Source organism: Apium graveolens, chromosome 4, assembly GCF_009905375.1.
Source record: "Apium graveolens cultivar Ventura chromosome 4, ASM990537v1, whole genome shotgun sequence".
Lineage (NCBI taxonomy): Eukaryota > Viridiplantae > Streptophyta > Magnoliopsida > Apiales > Apiaceae > Apium > Apium graveolens.
In genome coordinates this window covers 84756376-84779944 of record NC_133650.1, presented here as the reverse complement: position 1 = coordinate 84779944, position 23569 = coordinate 84756376, and the positions used below count along the sequence as shown (strand labels likewise).

Genomic DNA, 23569 nt, shown 5'->3' with positions numbered 1-23569 from the left:
ATTAGCTGGGTACTGCTGATAAGGCTGTTGAACCGCATTCTAAGCGTTGCTCCAACTGAAATTAGGATGATTGCGGTTGTTGGGATGATAAGTGGCTGGCACAGGTTGCTGCGAACGCTGAAATTGCTCACAAACTGAGCTGATTCACTAGAAATTGCACACTGATCAGCCTCATGGGCAACATCACAAAGCTCACAGACACTAGCGATTTGATTAACTCCATAATTAGCCAAAGTTTCCACATTCATCGTAAAAGCCTTAAGTTGGGCAGCTATAGCAGTTGCTGCATCCAACTCCAAAATTCCTGCTACCTTTCCCTGAGTCAATATCTGGGAAGGATTCTGGTACTCATTAGCAGCCATCAGTTCAATAAGTTCATAAGCTTCATCGTAGCTTTTAGCCCACAAGGCTCCTCCTGATGCTGCATCGAGCATGGGTCTAGAAGTAGCACCTAATCCATTATATAAATAGTTAATAATCATCCAATCAGGCATGCCATGGTGTGGGCACTTCCTTAGCATCTCCTTATATCGATCCCAAGCCTTACACAGAGATTCTCCAGTTTGTTGAGCAAAATGAGTAAGAGCATTCCTGATTGCAGTAGTCTTTGCCATAGGGACGAATTTAGTGAGAAACTTTTGAGCAAGATCTTCCCAAGTGGTGATAGACCCTGCTGGTAGAGAATGTAACCAGCACTTAGCTTTGTCCCTCAGAGATAATGGGAAGAGTCACAGCTTGATAGCATCTTCAGTCACATCATTGAACTTGAAAGTGTCGCAGATCTCGATGAAATTTTCTGATGTGCATGTTGGGGTCGTCAGTAGGAGAACCCCCAAACTGAATGGAAATCTGTATCATCTAAATCGTGCTTGACTTGATCTCAATAGTATACGCGTTCACAAGTAATATACAATCTTTTCTAGTTCATTCCCACATAGACTGGCTTGGTTAACTAATTAATTTATGCACTTAAGCAACAATGCATGGTTATTATTCAATGCTAAGATGATAACAAATTGAGGTTGTTTATAACTAAGAATTAAACTAACAATTATAACTAAGGGAATAAGAATGGTTGAATTAATATATGACAAACATGGGATTCTAACTTCATTAAATACTTCATTCAATAGCCTTTTTGTTCTTAACCTTAGCATCCAATGGTGATGACACTAATCAGATAACACGAAACTGATAAACGCCAACTTTTGTTGCACAAGTACCATATTACCAGACATCCACAAAAGAGATAGAAGCTGAATAGATACCAATTATATTGAGACCCTATATATCTATGTAATTTGAAAACATAACGGTTTAAGCATAAGTTATCTATCTTGATTACGCAGGGCAAGTAAGTTGGTTAAAATTGCCCATGAATCATGCATAACAAATACATGAACCTATGCTAGCATGGCAAGTTCTAAATCCTTAAATTCACTATCACTTCATTAAGAATTAACACACTATCTTATAAGTTCGCGACGCTCATAAGACGAATACGCACAACCAATACTAGGTTATCATACAATCACCACACTCTAAGGCATCGAAACAATTTAACTAAGGAAATCCATAAATAAATCCGCTAGAACCCCACGATAACGATTATCCCATAATCGAACTTATCATCAACGTGGGTTTCGATGAAAGTATGGTATAATAAATGTAGACTTTATACTTAAATAACAAAACCAAGTACGAAACAAGAGTAAGGTTCACAAGTTAGAAAACTAGCATCCAAATACAACTTAAAACAAAGATTCACAAGTAAAAATAAGATCTTCTTCGTCTTCGTTGAATCATGCTAATACGGTCTTCTTACAGCTCTCCTTGCGCTCTAGCTTGATATTATATGAAAAATGACCTAAAGTAGTTTATATAGCAACCCCATGCAATATAGAAGTCTTCCAATTCGAATTAGAATAGAATCAAGATTCTGCAAAAACGACCCGGCACCGCTGCGCGCTATCACAGCGTGGGCGCACCGTACTTCTGGAAAAACTTCAGAATTTCTTCTTTTTCTTGCTGCTTCGAGACGGCTTTCAACGAGCTTTTATTCCAACACCACCTTGACACCAAATTAGCACCAAAACAATGCTAATTCACCTGATTACCTAGATAATGCCTGAAATGCAAAAACACTCAAAAACACATTAAAACACTTAACAACCTGAGTACAAACGCATCAATTCAAAGCTTATTAGAGCATTATAAAGTGTCATAAATGCCACTCAATAGTAACCCCAGCAAACCCAAGCATAACAGATATGATATTGAACCAACGCACAACAGGATGCCAATGGTGTGTGCAAGTGTGTCTAATTACCAAGCAAATGTAAGACACAGCAGATTACGAGCCTGAATGCCCAACCTTCTATTGACCAACAATTTAAGGATACAACTCGATTATGCTTACAGACTTGTGCTACTCCCTAGCATAATAATACAACCCAACATATGTTTACAGACTTTTCCCTACTGCCTAACATATGGATACATGTTTAGTGCATATAAGCCAACATGCATAGATTACATTCTCATAATGCCTATCTATTTATATATATGAGTCTGATCCACACAGCCCCAACAAAACCAACTTCCCACGCAGCCCACACAGCCCCAACAGAAGCAACTGCCGGTGGTTACAAGCGGTTCCAGTATTTCTCAATTCAAATTTTCCACCAATTCCTTGAGCCCCAACTATAAGGTAATTATTCCAGCAACCCATTAGTGCATATTCCAACACTTATGCATATATATAATGCATATATATCTCAGCCCCCATGTGCCACACATGTGCCTACAGATTTGACTATGCCTTAGTCATTTGGACTCCCAACTTAGCTCCCAGCTTAGTGTCGCCCACATTTTGAGCAACCAGCAATCCCACATAAACACAACATCTCAAGTCCGTGTCGCCGCCTGGAGTCTAGTCTTAGTCGCCGCATGGCACCCATTCCTTGTCGCCGCCTGGCGCCCATCCTTGTCGCCGCCTAGCACCCAATCCTTGTCGCCGTCTGGCGCCCAACCCTTGTCGCCGCCTGGAAACTAGTCCGTGTCGCCGCCAGGCAAATCTCGATCCCAAAATGAAATTCAGCCTAAGTGTCTTATAAACCCTCCCATACTCCTGAGTTTGATGTCCTCATCAAATCAGCAGCAACTCTGAGAAGTCCGTCTCTCCAAGTAGCAAAACCAATGCCTATGAACCAAGGTTGCATATCCGTCTGTGGTTCCTGCCACTGCCAAACCCAATTAGCTATCACCAGTTGATTAGATTAATCTCCAAGGTTTCTCCCCTTTAGTCACCAAAATTTCAGATGACCATGTGTAGTCACACCATCGCCTACACACCCAATACCATTTTGACTTAGTTCCAGCAGCGTCTCCCACCCTTGGAGACATTGACTTAGGTCCCCTCCAGAAAAATACCAAGTTTGCTGCCTTATAAAGATGCGTCGCAAACAATAATCTGATCCCACAAACCATGTCACCGACCAACACTTGAACAACCCATAACTTCTGCATTTTCTTCTTACCCTTGTCAAACCAATAGGAACTCAGCCATCTCAAATCATGAACATGTTTCAACCATGATCATGTTCCTCCAAGTCACTTCAATACATATGAGCGACCATAGGCTAAACATAGCCAAACAATGCCAACTATACCAAATTCGACTAACCAAAACCCAAGATCAGCACTCTTCCCTTAACAGGACCTATTCCTGGAAGAATCATATACCCATGATGCACGCCAATCACCATAAACAAATCAGCCACCACCGATCTGCACATCACATAACCGTGGTTAGTGTTTCCAATACTTATCACCAAAATCTGTAACATAGACCATCCCCCATCGCTGAACCTTGACGCCAACGCCCCCACGCTGCGCAACAGTCGCCATGACTGCCTCAAAAATCAGATGCGCCTCCACCAAAGAGAGATAAATTTTGTGTAATTCTTGCACTTTCCCCACCTTGAACAGAAGTTTCAAGCCCAGAGTGCTCTCCATCATCACCCAATGAAATGTCTCCAGCATCCCGCCTTGATAACTCCAAGTAAAACTCAACTCGTTATACTTCGATTAACCAACGATCAGCCAACATCCCAACTCAAAAAGAGATCTCCTCGAACCTTCTCTCTATGACGTCAAACTGATCCCCAAGAGCATTTTTAAAGTCACCCAGATCATACTTCATGGCCTTATATTTCCTTATCAATGGCACCATATTTCTGACTTGGACTCGCCCAACACTTTTTGAAACCCAGCAAAATCAACTTTGCTCCCACATGATCCATCCATCATGTCAAACCCCGAACTGATCAACACAACTCTGATACCACTTGTCACGGGGTCAGATTTTCAACCCTGAATTTTCTGATCCGTGCATCCTACTCGATCGCCCTAACGCCCAAGTAGTCAGCCTTCTCGAGAGATTGTCGCCCAACAACCCCAACAATCCCAAGACAGTGTATATAACTATGAAACCCACGCACAACTAAGATCCGATCGTGTGTGCTAGTGTGTCTAATTACCAAGTAAATGTAAGACACAGTAGATTACGAGCCTGAATGCCCAACCTTCTATTGACCAACAATATAAAGATACAACTCGATTATGTGTACAGACTTGTGCTACTGCCTAATATAATAATACAACCCAGCATATGTTTACATACTTTTCCCTACTTCCTAACATATGTATACATGTTTAGTGCATACAAGCCAACATGCATAGATTACATTCTCACAATGCCTATCTATTTATATATAGGAGTTTGATCCACACAGCCCCAACAAAACCAACTGCCCACGCAGCCCACACAGCCCCAACAGAAGCAACTGCCGGCGGTTACAAGCGATTCCAGCATTTCAAATTCCCTCAATTCGAATTTTCCACCAATTCCTTGAGCCCCACTGCAAGGTAGTTATTCCAGCAACCCACTAGTGCATATTCCAGCACTTATGCATATATATATAATGCATATATATCTCAGCCCCCATGTGCCACACATGTGCCTACAGATTTGACCATGCCTTAGTCATTTGGAATCCCAACTTAGCTCTCAGCTCAGTGTCGCCCACATTTAGACCAACCAGCAATCCCACATAAACACAACAACTCAAGTCCGTGTCGCCTCCTGGCGTCCAGTCCTAGTCGCCTCCTGGGCGCCCAGTCTGTGTCGCCGCCTGACGACTAGTCCGTGTCGCCGCCAGGTGAATCTCGATCCCAAAATAAAATCTAGCCTAAGGGTCTTACACACGACACCTTTATATTGATTCTTTATTATTATTATTATTATTATTATTATTATTATTATTATTATTATGTTAGCGTTTGTACATGACAATTCTAGCAAGTCGACAAATTTGAATTTTTTACCTAAAACCATGAAAAACCATTTTTAGACTAATGCAATTGATAACTGTAAAGAAGAGAAGACTAATTGACCTTTGTTAAAAAATAATTAATCTCCAATATTTTCACAAAATAGTAGAGACATAAAGACCTAAATAACTATATTTTAAAAGTCATCCCCAAAAATATACCGACCATAATTTTAACAGATCCAAGATACCGAATAGAAATTAACAAGGAAAAAAAGCCTATGTAATTCACCTTTGTTAAAATAATAATTAATCTCCGATATTTTCAAAAACAAATAGGGATAAAATTTGTAAATAATTATATTTTAGTAATCATTCTTTAAAATAGCCATCACCGATTAAATATTTCATTTAGAGTATCACCGAATATTCCAATCATATGTTATACTCCTTTTCGAGTGGAGTATGAATCAACATATTTTTTTATTGGTGGAGCAATAAGGTAAATCCTCACTCCTTTTAGTATAATCTAAAATTATAGAATTTTATTGAATTAATTTCCACACTTAAATTAGGGTTTAATTTTTAGGTTTAGGGCCTAAATCGAAAATGTCATTTTTCTTTAATATTTTTAAAATCTAAATAGAAATTTGTTTGAAACTTAAAATTCATAAGAAATTGTACGAATAAGATTCGATTAAACTTTAAAATTAAAGTTCACAATTAAATTAAGGTTATGATAGAAGAATTTAGGACCTAAAGGCCTTAAACACTATATTTATTAGCCTTTTATTTATTTTTTTAAGAATAATTTTAAAATCCAACTAAGGAATTGATGAATCTAAAAGTATTAAAAAATATATAAAAATAGGGTTCATGTTTAAATATTAAAAATTAATTTAAAAATTTAAAAAAGTATAAATTACATGAGCTAACAATGAAGTATTGGTCATGGATCAGGACATTCCACCGATAACAGGGGAGTAGAGTTACACTTTACCCGCGAAGAAATACAAGCCTGATACTATATATACTTCATTAATACTCCACTAAAATATTGTATCATCCTAATTAAAATTGACGTATTATCGTGATACTTCACCGAAAGTGTTGTGTCGCGTAAATAATTATATATATTGGAAGTTGTATTTTGACCCAAGAGACTTATGTGTGTTTCGGTCAATTTTTTTTGAAAATAATATTAGTAAAAAAAAACTTTGTCTATTAAAAACACTTCGTTCCTTTAGAATTATATTTGATTTTTTTTCTGCATGATGTATGATTTTTTTTAATATTTTTATTAAATAAAATTGTTGTGTCATTTCACAATAACGGCTAATTTATTTAAAATAAAAATATAGCATATTTTAGTAAAAAATGATATTTTGAGTATCCAGTCAGGTCTTTTTTTGCCAACTTGGACTAATTGATCATACAACTTGGTAGAAAAACAAATAGAGCTAAATAATTAGTCGTTTTGTTTCTGGATTGCTTAACAAATTGAATACAAATATTTTGAAAATTAAAAATGAAGGTAATGATCTCCCGGGAAATCTAGCATGCATCTCCCCCGAAAATAATAACTTCACAATTGACCCTCACATTAATTTCATTGATAGTGCAATGTTCAGAGGACTCAGTTGCAATAACTGAGCTTAGATGCGTCATGTTATGAACAAATATTTTTTGTAAGAGGTAAGCATACCTGCCGAAAGTGTTGTTGATACGAGATATCAAGATCTTCCAATACACTGTCACAACCACCACATCATAGACACATCGCATAAAGTGAGACAATCAAACACACAAATAATAACTTAAACAGAATAATACGAGAAAAAACCCCAAAATTCAAAAATCTCGGAATAACACAAAATTGTAATATGTTGTTAGACTAGAGATTTTGAATCCAAAAACTGAATTTTATTATAAAATCCAAGATGTTACCTTAGTAGATCTAAAAACTAAAGTGAAGAACTGTAATGGATTTTTCGAGTTTTGTGGATCAAATCTCGATTTTATCAAAAAAAGTAAACAAAAGGAGGAGATGTAGATGAATATGGAGATGTAGATGAGTAGAAAAAGTGAAAAAGAAAGTAGGGCGGTTATGGTTAGAAGAAGGTAGGGTGGCCGACTCTCATGCGAGAAAAAAAGATATCCAGTCGGTGTTGGATTAATATGAAACATGTCATTTGAGTATCACTGACAGTGGAGATTGATTGCACTAATAATGGAGAAATTATAGGATCGAGTTAAATAAGCATAATGTAGAAGTGGTTTAAGAAGTTTGTTAGTTATTTCCATAAGTCTTTATTTTTCCTTGTTCAGAACTTTTTCTATTAAGTCTGTAATATTTTGATAAAAATACAATTGCTTGTCCTTGACGTGCATTTTCGTAAGTTTACTCTACTCAGTTTCATATTAGACAGTCACAAATATATATATATATATATATATATATATTAATTATAATATATAGAATTATATTTGGTATCAAAGCTTGGGAGCGGAACTCAGTGAATGTCAACGACGTCGACGATGTACATGAACAAGAAGGGGTCGATTGGATTGAGTTATCCAATGTTGGCCAGGAGCAATTACACGGCATGGGCTATGAAGATGATGGTTTTTATGCAGGCGCAAGGGGTTTGGAATGCTGTGAAGCCTACAGATCCAAATGCACCTATTTAAGAGAAAACGGACAAAGTAGCCCTAGCCATGATTTATCAAAGTATACCTGAAGACGTGCTACTCTCAATTGTATAAAGATAGATGGCTAAAGAAGCCTGGGAGGCAATAAAAATGTTATGTCAAGGGGCAGACCGAGTTAAGAAGGAAATGGTTCAAACACTTAAGGCGGAATTTGAATTATTAAGTATGAAAGACTCGGAACAGCTTGATGATTTCTATATGAGACTTAATGGGATTGTAACCAATATACAGGCACTGGGAGAGAAGATAGAAGAGTCATATGTGGTAAAAAAATTACTTTATGTTGTGCCTACCAGGTTTTTGCAAATTACCTCTACAATAGAACAAATTGGCGACTTAGAGACCATGTCTGTAAAAGAGACTTTGGGCTCACTTAAGGCCCATGAAGAAAGGATGAATGGGAAAAATGAGAATAGTGGTGGGAAATTATTGCTTACTGAAGAGGAATGGTCCAAGCGAGAGACTGAGGGGAAAAAACTACTACTTACCATAGAAGAGTGGCTAAACATTTATGGACACTATACATCTGAGTGTCGTAAGCCCAGATGAAGTAGAGAGCAGAAATATGAGATTATATGATGCAAGTCGAAGATGATAAACCATCACTCTTGCTGTCCAAACACAACAAGGAAGATGATGAAGTTGTGTTGATAAACGAAGCAAAGATAGTCCCTGCACTTCTTGTTGACAGTGATGAAAAATTATAATGAGTCAAAAATATGGTATTTAGAAAATGACGTGAGTAACCACATGACTGGACTGAAATCAGAATTCACGGAGTTGAACGAAGGAATAACAGGATTGGTAAAGTTTGGTGATGGCTCAACGGTAAAAATAGAGGCAAAAGGCTCAATGACACTCGTTTGTAAGAATGGGGAAGAACGTGTTCTGAAATAGGTATACTATATTCCTAACCTTCGTAATAATATAATTAGTTTAGGTCAATTTCTAGATTAAGGGAATAGAGTTGTACTTAATGGTATATTTCTATGGGTTTTTGATAAACAAGATAAATTACTCATGAAAGTGAAGAGATCCCCTAACAGGTTATATAAATTGATCATTGAAACCAACAAGTCTGCTTGCTTGCTGTAAAAAAAGGATGAGGTGTCAAGGCTATGACATCTACGCCTTGGTTATGTAAATTCAAAGGCCATGACAATGATGTTCAAAAATGAAATGGTGAGGGGTTTGCCAAAACTTTCAGCATCTGGAGATGTATGTACTGGATGTTTACAGTCTAAACAAACAAGGAAATAATTCCCAACTCAAACCACCTATAATGCTGAACGGGTGTTAGACCTAGTTCATAGCGACCTATATGGTCCAATATTGCCTGAAATAGCTGCTGGAAATAAGTATTATTTTTTGCTTGTGGATGATTTTAGTTGTGTCATGTGGGTCTATCTGTTGAAAAACAAAGATGAAGCTTTTGGTGCTTTATAAAAATTTCGAGCACCAGTAGAAGATAGGACATGAAGAAAAGTGAAGGTGTTTAGAACAGATCGTGGAGGTGAATTTACATCAAACAAGTTCAAAAATTATTGTGAAGTGGCAGAAATTGTGAAGCACTACACGACTCCATACATGCCACAACCAAATGGCGTGGTAGAACGAAAAAATAGAACCGTGGTAGAGATGGCACGAAGTTGCTTAAAAGAAATGCAATTGTCATCCATGTTGTGGGGAGAAGCTATAAGACACTCAGTATATCTTTTAAATAGGCTGCCAACTCGGGCCTTGACTGGAAAATTCCATATGAAGCGTGGTCAAAAGTCAAGCCAGATATTGGACATTTACGCGTGTTTGGTTGTTTAGCACACATGAAGGTCCCAGGGACTCAAACAAAAAAACTGGATGAAAGAAGCAAGAAAGTGATCAATCTTGGAAAATAATCAGGGACAAAGGCGTATTGTCTTTACGATCCAGATGGTAATCGAGTTTAAGTAAGCAGAGACGTGGTTTTTGAAGAAAATAAAATGTGGCCATGGAATGCGCAGAAGAAAGGGGAGTCAGATGAAATAGGTATATTTTCGGTTCATGATATTCAGGTGGTAGATGACAATGATCCAAACAGCCCAAGGAGTATACAAACCGATGTCACTAGTGAATCTCAACCTGCAACACCTCTGTCACATTCATCAAGCACTAGTGAATCCCACCTTGTAACTCTCCAGACACACTCGTCAGACCCAGATTGCAATACTTGTGATGACAGTGGTGAACCAAAGAAGTTCAGATCATTAATTGATTTTATAACAACTCCGAAGAAGTTGAATGTGAAGAGGTACTTTATCTTGCAGAACAGAGTGAGTCAATAACGTATGGTCAAGCAGCAAAGGAACGTCCTTGAAGACAGGCCATGGAAACGAAATTGGATTCAATTGAAAAAAATAACACATGAAGCTTAACTGAATTTTCACGAGGTCACAAAGTCTTTGGACTAAAATGGATTTACAAACTCAAAATGGATGCTAGCGAAAAGATTATTAAGCACAAAGCGAGGTTAGTTGCTAAAGGATAGGCTCAAGAACAAAGAGTGGATTTCGATGAGGTATTTACACCTGTTACTCGCCTAGGGACAGTTCGTCTGCTGTTGGCTCTCTCTGCGAAAAATAATTGGCAGGTTCAACATCTCGACGTAAAAATTGCATTTTTGAACGGGGAGATTAGTGAAGAAGTTTATGTTACTCAGCTAGAGGGATTTATAAAGGAAGGGGAAGAAAATAAGGTTTATAAATTATCGAAAGCTTTGTACGGGTTGAGGCAGGCTCCTCAAGCGTGGTATGCAAAACTCAATAAATGTCTGGAACGACTTGGCTTTACAATGTGTCCATACGAGCATGGGGTGTACGTAAAAAAGAAAGGAAATGATGTGAAAATTATGGGCGTGTATGTGGATGATTTTTTGATCACATGAACAAATATTTACATAATCAAAGCCTTCATAGAACAGATGCACCGTGAGTTCAAAATGAGTGATATGGGCAAGTTAAGCTACTATTTGGGCATTGAGGTTGAACAAGGAGATGGCTTCATTGAACTAAAATAAATCGGCTATGCGAAGAAGATCCTTGAGAAAGCGGGAATGAGTGACTGTAATCCAACATTGTTTCCAATGGATCCCAAAGAATAACTTACCAAAGATGAAGGAGGGAAACCAGTTAACACCACACTATTCAAAAGCATGGTAGGAGGCCTCATGTACCTGGTACATACCAGACCTGATATTGCTTTTGCTGTCGGATCGTGAGCAGATATATGGAACGTCCAACGATTGTTCATCTAAATGTTGTGAAGAGGATTCTTCGCTGTGTAAAGGGTACTCTGAACTTTGGATTGGTATACACAAAAAAATGAAAATAACATGCTGACAGGCTACTCAGACAGCGATATGGCGGGATAAGTTGATGATAGGAAAAACACATAAGTTGATGATAGGAAAAACACAGGGGGCATAATCTTTTACTTAAATAAGAGCTTGATTACTTAGGTATCTCAAAAATAAAGGTGTGTGGCGTTATCTTCGTGTGAAGCAGAATCTATGACAGCCACGACAACTGCTTCTCAAGGGATTTGGTTAAGTAATGTTCTTAGTCAAGTGACTGCTGAAATCGCAGGACTAGTAATCTTGTATATTGACAACAAATCTGTAATAGACCTTGCCAAAAATCCAGTATTCCAAGGGAGAAGTAAGCATATTAATGTTCGCTATCACTTTATCGAGGAGTGTGTTGAACGTGGAGAAATTATCTTAAAACATGTGAGAAGCGATATGCACCGAGCTGATACTTTGACAAAGGTTATGTCAACAGCAAATTTTGAGAAACTGCGCAGGCTTTTGGGAATTAAACATCTGGCAGGATAAGTTTCAGATTAATGGGGAGTAATGTTGGAATTAATCTGAAACATGTCATTTGAGTATCACTGACAATAGAGATTGATTGCACTAATAATGGAGAAATTGTAGGATTGAGTTAAATCAGCATAAGGGTAGAATTGGTTTAGGAAATTTGTTAGTTATTTTAATAAGTTTATTTTTTCTTGTTCAGCACTTTGTCTGTTAAGTGAGTAATGTTTTGATAAAAATACAATTGCTTGTCCTTGACGTGCATTTGCTTAAGTTTACGCTACTGAGTTTCATATGAGACGGTTATATATATATATATATATATATATATTAATTATATAATATATAGAACTATAGTCGGGTATTTTAAAAGTGAGGTAATTTGGAAATTTTCTCTAAAATCTATGAGGTGAGCAAGTCGGAAGTCGGGTGGGCAGAGAATCACGTGACAGTGCCTGGCGTCGACAGAAGCGTAGGGTTAATTAATAGCTTTGCCTGCATGCATGTTACCGAAATCTCCTTAACTAAATCATAGCAATAACCATATGTTTAGGCCACGTGTCGTGTCGTGCATGTTAGGGAAATGCATGTGACATTTATCAAAGTTGGGACACTCTCCTGTTTATGACCCTAACCACGACCATTATTACCGCACTTCCACCCGAAGGTAACCTAATTAAGTTCCACTTCCGATCGAACTCTAATTTTGATTAATTCTTTTCCCACATTAATTTAAAAACTAATATAAAAAAATTATACCCCCATTTTATTTATAAACTGTGCAATTGTCTGTCTGACTTTTAGTGAAGCATATATCATGTGGCATTATAGCGTGTCATCAAATCATCAAGATTATGACTATGTTTGGAAGTGTTGTTGAAAACTGTTGTGTTATGAGAAAAAAATCGGTAAAAAATATTTTGTCAGGAAAATTAGATTACTGTTTGATAATTTTTTTTTAATTTACGCATATTTTGAAATAGAAAAAATAAAAGTAATATTTTTGAAAAGGTTTGATGGTGAAACTGATAGTTATTTGTTGTAAAAGTTGAAAACATTTTTTTTCAAAAACATGAGACATGCTTTTGCTAACATCAGTTTTTAGACCAAAAACCTTTTCCAAGATAATAAATTTTAGAATTTATCAAAAAAAAATTCACAATTTTTCAACAAAAAAGTGTTATAACTATCTGCAATAATAATATTAAACATAGCCTACATATGATTGAAATTTTTTTATGTAAGAATACGGGAGGTAAATAATTCTGTGATGTATATGGCCAAATTTTTGGTACAGTGCGGATGTTGTTGACGCTGAGGACCATATAGTCTTGTTGCTTTCTTACATTAAATTGCAAGTTTCCTTCATTTGCCGTGCTTTATTTACGCCCGCAAGTTTTTTTTTCTGATTGCATGCAAATATCCCAAAGCAGGAGTTTGAAGTTTTATTTATAATCAGGTTTAGCACAATCAAGTAATGATGAATGGGGCGGGGTTAGCCGTTCGTAGTTTAAAACCTCCTGAAAATATGAAAATAAGGTATTTGCTGAAATTACTTAATTACTCCTATTTAATTATTTTAATTTCAATTATTGGGTAGATCAATTCTAATTCTAATTAATATTGAAGTCAACTTCCTCTATTATTTTACCAATTTCAATATTATTTTATATCGAACTCTATATCATTATAATTTATATTAAATTCAACTTCTTCTACCAATTTATATTCTAATTCTAATTATTAGATCGATCAATTTTAATTCTAATTGATATTGAAGTCAACTTCCCTACTGTTTTTCCAATTTTAATACTATTTTATATCGAACTCTATATCATTATAATTTATATTAAATTCAACTTCTTCTACCAATTTATATTTTAGTTCATATCGAGTTCTATATTATTCTAATTTGTTACTTCTGACTAAATTAAATTTAAGCAAACTAAATATAATTATTAAGATTTAGTTGATATATCATGCGAATCGAGCTAAGATAAAATAATAATACTATCAATACTCCTAAAAAAATTATACTAATGAACTTGGATAAACAAAATAATAAATTTTATTTATCTACATTACACGATTGATTTAGACTAACAGAAAACTAAAATAAAAAAACAATTCGACCAACAAAAATAAAATAATATATACTAATTATTCAGTCTAAAACAAAATTATCGTATTGATCCAGACTTTAAAAAAAGTTAAAATTAAACTAAAAATAATTAATTTGATTTGGTCGGTGTATTAAGCATCAGGTTAAAATAAAATAATATAAACCACTTATCCGAAATAAATTAAATTAATATTAAATTAAGTATAATTCGTATCCTATTGATGTGAACTAAAAATCAAATTTTAGTTAAAACATAATATTATTTTTTAGAAATATACATAGAATTATCAATAAAACTATATCGTTCAATCAATAATATTGTCTTTTTCAAATATCTTTTACAGAATTATAATTAATCAATTAAGTAATCATCATGCCAAAATAATATTTTTTAAGGTCCCAACATAATGTAGACATTATATTTTTACCCTCAATAAAATAATAATTTCATTATAATAACATTTCCCCTTTACAAATGCTATCATTTTAAATAAGTTTAAGTGTTCTAAAAAGTTATAAACATACACGTCTATTAATATAATTATTATGAAGTCATATCATTTAAAATTTCAAATGAATAAAATTAAGAATTAAAATCAATTTTAAAAAAAATATATATAATATTAAAAAAAATTACGATCCGTGCATTGCATATGTTTTAATCTAATATAATTAATATAAGTTACATGTTTCTTTTAATAAGGCGACTAGTGCTGCAGGGGTTGCTAACAAAAATTAAAAATTGAAGTATGACGAATGAGATCAACAAGTTATTTATAAACTTCTCAGATAACTTTTACACAAATAGAACAATTATATATAGGCCGTTTGAATATAGGCGGTTTGATCATGTATTTCATATAACTTATAACTTAAAGCGGTTGAATATTATAAAAATAATTTTTTGTTGTTTTAGCTATTTAAGTATTTAAATAATTTTAGGTATAATTTGATGATGTGTTTGATAATTATAATTTATAAGTTAAAATATTTTTTTTAAAAAAAATATTTTTAATACCCAAATATAAAAATAAAAAAGAAAAATATCTAAATATATAGTAAAAATAAAAAGTTACAAAATTTAGATAATGTTATAGAAATCTTATCAAACATTTTACATGACTTTAAATATACGGGAAATGTTCATAATGAAAACCACTAATACATGTATTTTAAACACAACTATAGAATTGGTTTAATAAAATTTCAAAACGAAAATGTAGGCATATGTCCTAAATTCTTAATATGAAATGATATGAAACAACAAATATTTTTTAAACAACAAGAAATATGGTGCAACATAAAAAAGTTGCCAAGATAAAAGAAGAAAATTAGACACCGTATATTTTCTTCTTTCTCATTTTAAGCAGAGGAAAGGAAGGCTGAACAAAAAAGGTAGCGCTGTTTGTGACGCTAGACTTGGTGTTCTTTGGTAAATTTTAAATTAAATAATTTATAATTTAAAATAAATAAATGGCTTATAAGTGATAAGTAAATTAATACTTATAAGTTATTTAAGTGTTTGGATAATTTTATTTATAAGTCAGAATTTTTTACTTAAATGAACTAAAATAAATAATTTTTAAATATAATTATCTTAATTCGTGAATTTTAAAATAGATTAATATTTAGAAGCATATATTTTAAAACTAAAGTTGATAAAAAAATATATTATTACTAACATTCAAATTATCAGTTTATAAATTATAAATTTTGGTCAACAAACAGTTGTCTATAATTTGTTCCAAACTTATAAATCATAAGCTAACTTATAAGCAGGAGCCAAACATGCCCTTATACTTATAAGTCCCTTGCAGCTGGCTGTGCTCGTCGATTGAACTGTTGAATTTGTAACTTATATTAATAATAATATATTTTTTTTCAACTTATTTTGATATTTTTCCTTTTTATTGACTTTAGTTTTAAAATATGTATTTTATATTATTAGTATTATTTAAAATTCACTAATTAAAATAATTATATTTAAAATTTATTTATTTTATTTTATTTAAGTAAAAAAATTAGGACGCTTCTAGCTGAATATTGGCATTTATAGTTTAATTTAGAGACGATCGAAAGAACATAATTTATTTGGAATTCATCAATTTAACCCATTACTATTCGATCTCCATGCCATGTAAAATCTTTTATGTATGCTTAATTTTCTTGCACATCTATCTATCTATATATCAATATATATTTTGGTTTATGTTTTTAAGTATTTTAATAAGCAAAAGTTTCACAAGATATGGGACCAAAAACGGATTCACAATAATTCATTCTCAAAGTCACGTTATCCAAGATATTTTTTTCTTTAATTATTTAAAAATAAAATAAATAAAACATATTTGTATTATATTTAAATTATATTATTAATATTAAATAATTCAATTATAATAAAATATATATTTTTACTATTAAAAATACATATGTATATTTTAAATTTAATAAAAATTTGTATTTTTAAATAATAAAATTTTAATTTGAATATAATAATACTCATTATATATTTATTACTATTAAATTATTTCGAGAAATGTATATCATGGAAGGTTTTTGATTCGTAATCTCATGACACCATGAGTTTATGAATGAAAAATCATCCCGGTACACGTTTCTCAAAATAATGTAATAATAGTAATAATTAAACGAGTCATATTTTATAAAAAATATTATTTTATTATTTAATAAAATATATTTTTACTAATTTATAAAATTCTTTTCGAAAAATATAAATGTGAACATAAGAAGCCCACTTTAAAAATAACTTATTTATAATATTTGATATATATATATATTTCAAATTTAAATGTACAAAATTCTCCATTTCGAAGAAAAATGATAAAATTTATACTGAAAGTATTTCATTCGTGATTATGAAGTGTTAAAATATTTTGATACATAATTCTATATTATTATTTTCTAACCGGACTTTATATCATAATAAATGATTCTAAATTTAATATTATATTTGTTAAATTATTATTATTTTTATTTTTTATTGTACTTATTTTATTATAATAGAAGGTAAAATAAAAAATACTTATGTTTAAATATTTTTTAAAAAATGATATTAAAAATTTGTCTAATATCAAAAAAAGATATCAAATTTATAATAAATTTTAAATTTTTTATCCTTTTTTTGGGACATAAAAAAATTGTTTAAAAAAAGAAAAAAAATCACTGCAATGCAGAAGTATATGCTTTCGCGATGAAACTTTTTGGAATTCCACGTCATTTAATACCCCTTCCGTAATGAATCATTGCGGAAGGAGTATTAAATTCACCTTCAACAACCTCTTTTTTCGAATTTTCAAATATAAATTACTTAAAATTATTATAAAAAATTGAAAATAATATAAATTTGGTCAAAATAATTACACTATTTATTTTCTCAAAAAAAATTATTGTACATTTTTTATGGAATATTTTGGAAATATTTTTTATTTTTCCTTTTTTATTACTTAATTCTAATTTTCATATTTAACAAAAATCATAAAAAATAAAATTAACATAAATTTAGTCAAAAAATTACATAATTATAAATTCTCCTCCCGCAAACTGCATTTAAGCGACAAACTCGGGCTCAGGAGGCATAATCATAAATTCTCCTCCCGTGGGATTCGAACCTGTGACCAAGGGGATAGTTATCCACTCTTAAGCCAACTGAGCCAACCCTTACGGGCTTATTTTTACTTTCTTCTATTACTTAATTTGATTTTTCAAATTTAATTACTTTAAAAATCATAAAAAATGAAAATAATATGAATTTACTTGTGGAAGGAGAAGAACAAGAAATTGTCTTTATTATTGCCTTAATCGCTCGAAACTGTCTCGGTTATACCTATTTTTGGGTTTTAATCGAATAAAAACTGTTAACTACAGAAAATAAGATTTATTACTTCTCGTCTTCTAGAATGAATCATTGCAGAAGGATCGTTTGGCTATAAAATAAACCCCAACCAACCATGGTTGGGGATGGTTGGGGAAGGAGATATTTTTTTATTATTAATAAAGCATGTATGTGATTGGCCTATTAACAAGGTGTAAAACATAATGTAACGTAATATATAACCGAGAAATTATAAATCAACATGAAAATAAACAATTAAATAATATTAACCTGTGAAACACAAGAACGCTGAAGATGAAGACTGGATAAATACAAAGAATCAAAACATGGAATTGATGTTCCAAGTCCGTAACCAAGGCACGGAAAGAAGTTCATCAATATGTTCAAGCCTCCGTGAAGAATAAAAGGTCAAAGGACTTCTAGTGACAATGAAATGTATTGATTTGAAGTATTGGAGATCAAGGATTTCTGTGATTGAAGTAATGAATGACCAAAAGGTTGTATCAGCTCAGAAGTGTAAAGAGAATTTAGTTAATCCAATTCAGGCTAGTCATTTGTGAACCTGACCAGTGCACTAAGCATCATCACATTAGAAAATGATTGATTTAGTTCATAAAAAAGAAATCAAGATGATACAGACAAGTGTGAATCATAACAGGGCAAAAATCTAGCTTCATTTGAAAAGTCAAGAAATTATTCTAAGTATTGAATATTCTTCCCTCTTGACGTAAGTAATATTAATTCTAGGGTTCGATTAGGTTTTATCACTCATGGCGAAAGTGAATAATAATTCTAAGTCCTAGAGCTATCTTTTGGCGCAAGTGACAAGACCAGAAGTTCCTTCTAGGCGCAACAAAATTAAAAAACTAAGGCAATGAATCCTATTCCCTCCTTGTCGCAATTAGATTGGAACTCCAAGGGAAGAAACTCGTTCCCCCTTGGCACAAGTCCTAAAAAATTGTTAAGGTAAGAAGTTGATCCCCCCTTGTCGTAAGTGGAAAGCAAGTATTAAGTCAAACTGATTTTTTCCTCTTGGAGCAAGTGAATTCATTTCACTCTTGGCGCAACTGGCCACTTGGTTGTTCAGTGTATTACAGAAGCAATCCAATTCAACAATTTGGCTGAAAATTAGCCACATGTACAAATGGAATCGAAGACTACACAAAAGGAAGTAGAATGAATTCAATTCATTAAGTTATATTCTTCAGCTCCCAACTGTATTTTACGAAGCTCCATTGAAGGCAAAATTTATTAAGCTTGTAAACATATTGTTGCTGTTGAATTTATTGTAGCTAATCATTTGATTGATTAGAGTGTAACAACTTCAAGGTTTCTATTAATAAAACAATATATTTATCAAATTATTTTGTGTCTATTTAGATTCCGTACATTTAACGAAGAACTTGAAATGAATCGAAAAATATTGTAGTTATCGTATTCAACCCCCCTTCTACGATACTTTGGGACTAACAATTGGCATCAGAGCTTGTTAATTGACAAACAAATCAAAATCCGAAGAAAGAAACCAAAGCAAACAAATTCTTGAAAAAATTTCTTGAATTTTTTTTATTTTCAAAAATTCTCAATTTTGAAATTTTTGAATTTGAAAAAAATATCTTGAAATTTTGAATCTTAAATAATTTTATTTTCCAAGATGATGAACAACCAAAGAATTAGAAGTATCAAAGTTTCCCCATTTGATCGAGAAAACTACAACCTATGGAAGAAAAAGATGATACATTCATTAAAGTTTCGAATCCATTATATAGTGGGATATTACTGAATGGTCCTTATGTTCCGATGTATGTGATTGCTGAATCGACTACCACTACTGGTGTAAGAATTCCTTCTACATCCACTCCCAGGGATTTGTCCAAATGTTATTCCCTAACAATATAACAACAGAATTATAGAAGGGGGTTGAATGGAATTCTGGTTTCTTTTTTAAACTTTGAAAACTTCTTATAAATATATATATATATATACATATATCTGTGTTTGAATATGCTTGAGTGCGGATAAAAAATAATAGTATTCAAGAACAGAAAGTAAATAAACAAGTTTTTAGAAACTTTCCGATGGATTGATATTTCCACCATATATATATATATACATTGAGAAGATAACTCTGTGATGCTAATAGAACACACCTGCTTCCAAGTGCTTACAAACTTGAACTTGAGAGTATTCTACAGAGGATACAACTTGCTATGCTCACTTGTTCTTTCTTGTTGAATTGATTCGATAAATAAACTACTTGCTACACTTGGTTTATCTATTACCAAGTTATATGTGAAATAAGACAAAACATAAAACCTAACAACTAGGTCCAATCACATGTTTCTTCATTTCTCTATCCAATGCAATCCAGTTAGATACTGCAACTTTGAACGTCCCTGTTTTGAATGGAAATGGAAATGCTTCATTTTTTTCTAAAACCTGAATCCAGGATGCCACATTTCTTTTGTATACAATCAACCCATGTGACTGTAAAGTCACTGTCAACTGCTATTTGAATTGGTTATCCGTTGAAACTTCACCATCATCCGTTGACACTATAATTTGGTTATCCGTTGATGCTGTAATAGTGTCATCCGTTGATGTTTGCATATGGGCATCCGTTGAGGCTTTAGCAAATATCAATTGACCAGCTTATCCGTTGAAGGTGTCTTGAGTCATCCGTTGAAACTTTAAGTTTATCCATTGATGATGAATTCCTTAACAGTTGATACTCTTTCACTTATACAAAATTACAAGGCATCTTCTATTTACATTTGGCCAACCTATTTTGTATATCTTGCTAGTAGTCGACATGACTTAAAATTCACTACAACTTCTAAATCCCTAAGATGTTTATGGTATACAGAAATGTGCTACAAACTTATTTGACTATAAGCTACTCCATCAATGGATATATATAACCGTTGATGATTATAAACTCATTTAACTTATCTACTTAGAGTGTTTTGGTAAGTTATCATCAAGCCCACAACATATTCCTAACAACCCCCAATTTATGTCTAACAAAATTATAGGCATAAGTTCAGGTTAAGTTGATGATAATAAAACACCTTATTAAAAACAATACAGTAAGTAGTAGATAAATAGCAAAATTCTTTAATTAAAAATTGAACAAAGAAGGTAAAGTATATTTACATCTCATTTTCAAGGTGCTCCTCTAGACTGAGCTGATCATTTCTTTTTCCTTGAATCCCTTGTCCTCTTTCCCAGCTTCTCATTATTCTCCTCAATCTGGTGTTGGATTTGTTTATAGAATTCAGCTTCATTTTCATTGTTGATATCCAACATCTCCTGCATTTCCTTGAGTGTAACATTGCTTGATATTTGTAGCTGGTCTTCAAGTCTGAAAAATATTTAGGAAAATATTTCATCTCTAAACTTCATCATCCAATAAGGTCTCAAATGCAATCTATCACCAGTGTATGGGATAGTCAAAACTCTAGGTAGTGCATTTGGATCTCTCCAGCTTTGTCTGATTTGGTTGATCTTGCTGAGTACTTCTGATTTGGCCACTTTGGTGAATCCAAAATCTTTCTTCATTGCAGAGAACACCTTCACTGGGATATTGTAGCCTTCATTGAGAATTCTGTAGAGAGGCCATGTAATCTCCTTGCCTCCCTTGTATCTGAACACCAACCTTTCTGCCAGCTTGGAGGAAACATCAATTGCCCTTACTTCATCCAGTTCATCCAGGTAAAGATTAATGTCTGTAAATTCTTTGATGTCACATATAAAGAGTTGATCCTCCTTTTTGACTGTAGTATCTGGCTTTGGTTTGAGGTAGGATTGGATTTGTTCCTATATATTTCTTTCTTGGATTTCTCTTCTTTTTGGGCAATGGTATGTTTATATCAGGAATTGGTAAACTATCCCAATATACAGGCTCATCCTTTGGTATTATGGGTTCACCATGAAAATTGACCTCAGGGTTGACCTTGATCTCAGCTGCTTCCATAGTTGTTGCAGTTGGTTGACTTGTTGACATAGATTTAGATAGTTCACTTTCCTTTTTTGTAGCACTCCTTGGCCTTTTATCTTTCACCTTTACCCTATTCCCTTTAACCCACTCAGGCTTTTTTCTTTCTTCTCAACCACTTTCTGTTCATTTGGAGTAGCATGATTTTCAATTAGAGTGGTAGGCTTCTCAATTTACCTTTTCAGCTACCTTAGTTGCCTGCTTTTTCCTTGACCTTAGCCGCTTGGCTTCTTCTTGCTTAGCCTCTTCAAACCTTGGATATCCACTCATCACAAAAACCATTTCTCCATATTTGTAGATTCTTGCTATTCTTTCTCTCAAAATGGCATCCATGGTAGTTTTGTAGCTTGAAATTGTTGTGCCCATGAGTTTCTGCTCATCAGTCCCGGGAGGTGGATAATCAACCAACATTGGATGATTGGTTGTGAACCTGAATGTTGATAATTTTGGCTTGAGCACCACAATGTGTTTGAATTTATTTGAACTTGAAGTTTCTCCCCTTGCTCCACGTCCCAGTTGCATTTCATTCATGGTAATTGGCTTCAACTGTGTGGAGTGCTTCATAAATTTATCTTGAGTAGTAGTTGAGCCAAATATCTCTGAGATTTTTTGATCTATTCTTTGCCTTTGTTCTTTCAGCTTCAACTCAGCTGCTGCTAGGTTGATCAGATCAATGATATCTAATTCTTTTCTAACCGGTGGCTTTGAGATAGCAATAGTTGGCACTATCACTTTATTAACTTGTATATGCACATCCTTTCCCCCTTTTTGTTATTATCAAATAGAGCAGGGGTTGAAGTTTCAACAACCACCAGCTGTTGAAGTAGTTGAGTTTGTTTTTCTTGGCCTTCTAGTATCTTGGCCCCAGAGTATTCAACTCTAGATAATCTTGCAGTGAGGGCCTCAATCTTCCTTGACAAATCTCCTTCTTTTCTCAACTTTAGTTGTACTTCCCTCATTGTTGCTTCTGAAAGCTTTTCTTCAATCTTCTCATACAAAGTTTTCTTTACTTCCTCAATTGTGTTTTTCATATCATCCACATCTTGAGTCTGTTTAATATTTTGAATTTTATGCAGCTGTGAAGACTCAAGACGAGCTTCAAATAGAGCTTTAGTTCTATCATTTGTAGTGACGTGAATGGCTGACTGAGTTTTGTTGATTAATTTGAACATGGTTGAATTGAAGTGATGATAGCTGCATTCCTTGCTGAGCATCCATTCTGGAATTTGAATAGAAGAACTGGGGCCTTCATCTCCCACTCTCAGCATCATCATATTCAAAACTATCACCAGCTGAAGGAGGTAGAGTGAACAAAGCATCTTTAGCTCTTTGCATTGATGCTGCTGTGTATACTAGATTAAGTGCCTTCTCAGACTCCTCATTGCCCTGAGCAGCCAATTGTTGATAGGCTGTAACAGGGTGAATAAATGTCTCAACATCCAAAGAGATAGAATCTATAACAACTTAATATTCTTGCTAATATAGTCTCTCTTTTTCTGCATCACTGACATCCATTGACTCACTAGCAATGGCTGCCACCCTAATATCACTAGTACTAGATTTTCTCTCATTATCTCTATGTTCTTGCATCAAGGGCTCCCCTTGGCTCACCACCTCACACCCTCACCTTCACCGTCTAAGGTGGGACTCCTCTCGCTCTCTTTTTCCATGCTGGAAGAAATAACATGCATATTTTCACTCT

General features: G+C 33.5%; 1 protein-coding gene and 1 non-coding gene across 2 annotated transcripts; both read left to right on the top strand.

Annotated features, from left to right (window-relative positions):
* Window positions 1-492: 492 nt before the first annotated feature.
* LOC141722904 (small nucleolar RNA R71) lies at window positions 493-599 on the top strand. The gene has a single exon (XR_012575901.1). It is a non-coding gene; the product is annotated as a small nucleolar RNA R71 (small nucleolar RNA).
* Window positions 600-8105: 7506 nt separating this feature from the next.
* LOC141718699 (uncharacterized) lies at window positions 8106-8942 on the top strand. The gene is made up of 2 exons (XM_074521079.1): window positions 8106-8580; window positions 8776-8942. Exons 1-2 carry the CDS (start codon window positions 8106-8108, stop codon window positions 8940-8942), a joined length of 642 nt encoding a protein of 213 aa, XP_074377180.1.
* The last annotated feature ends 14627 nt before the right edge of the window (window positions 8943-23569 follow it).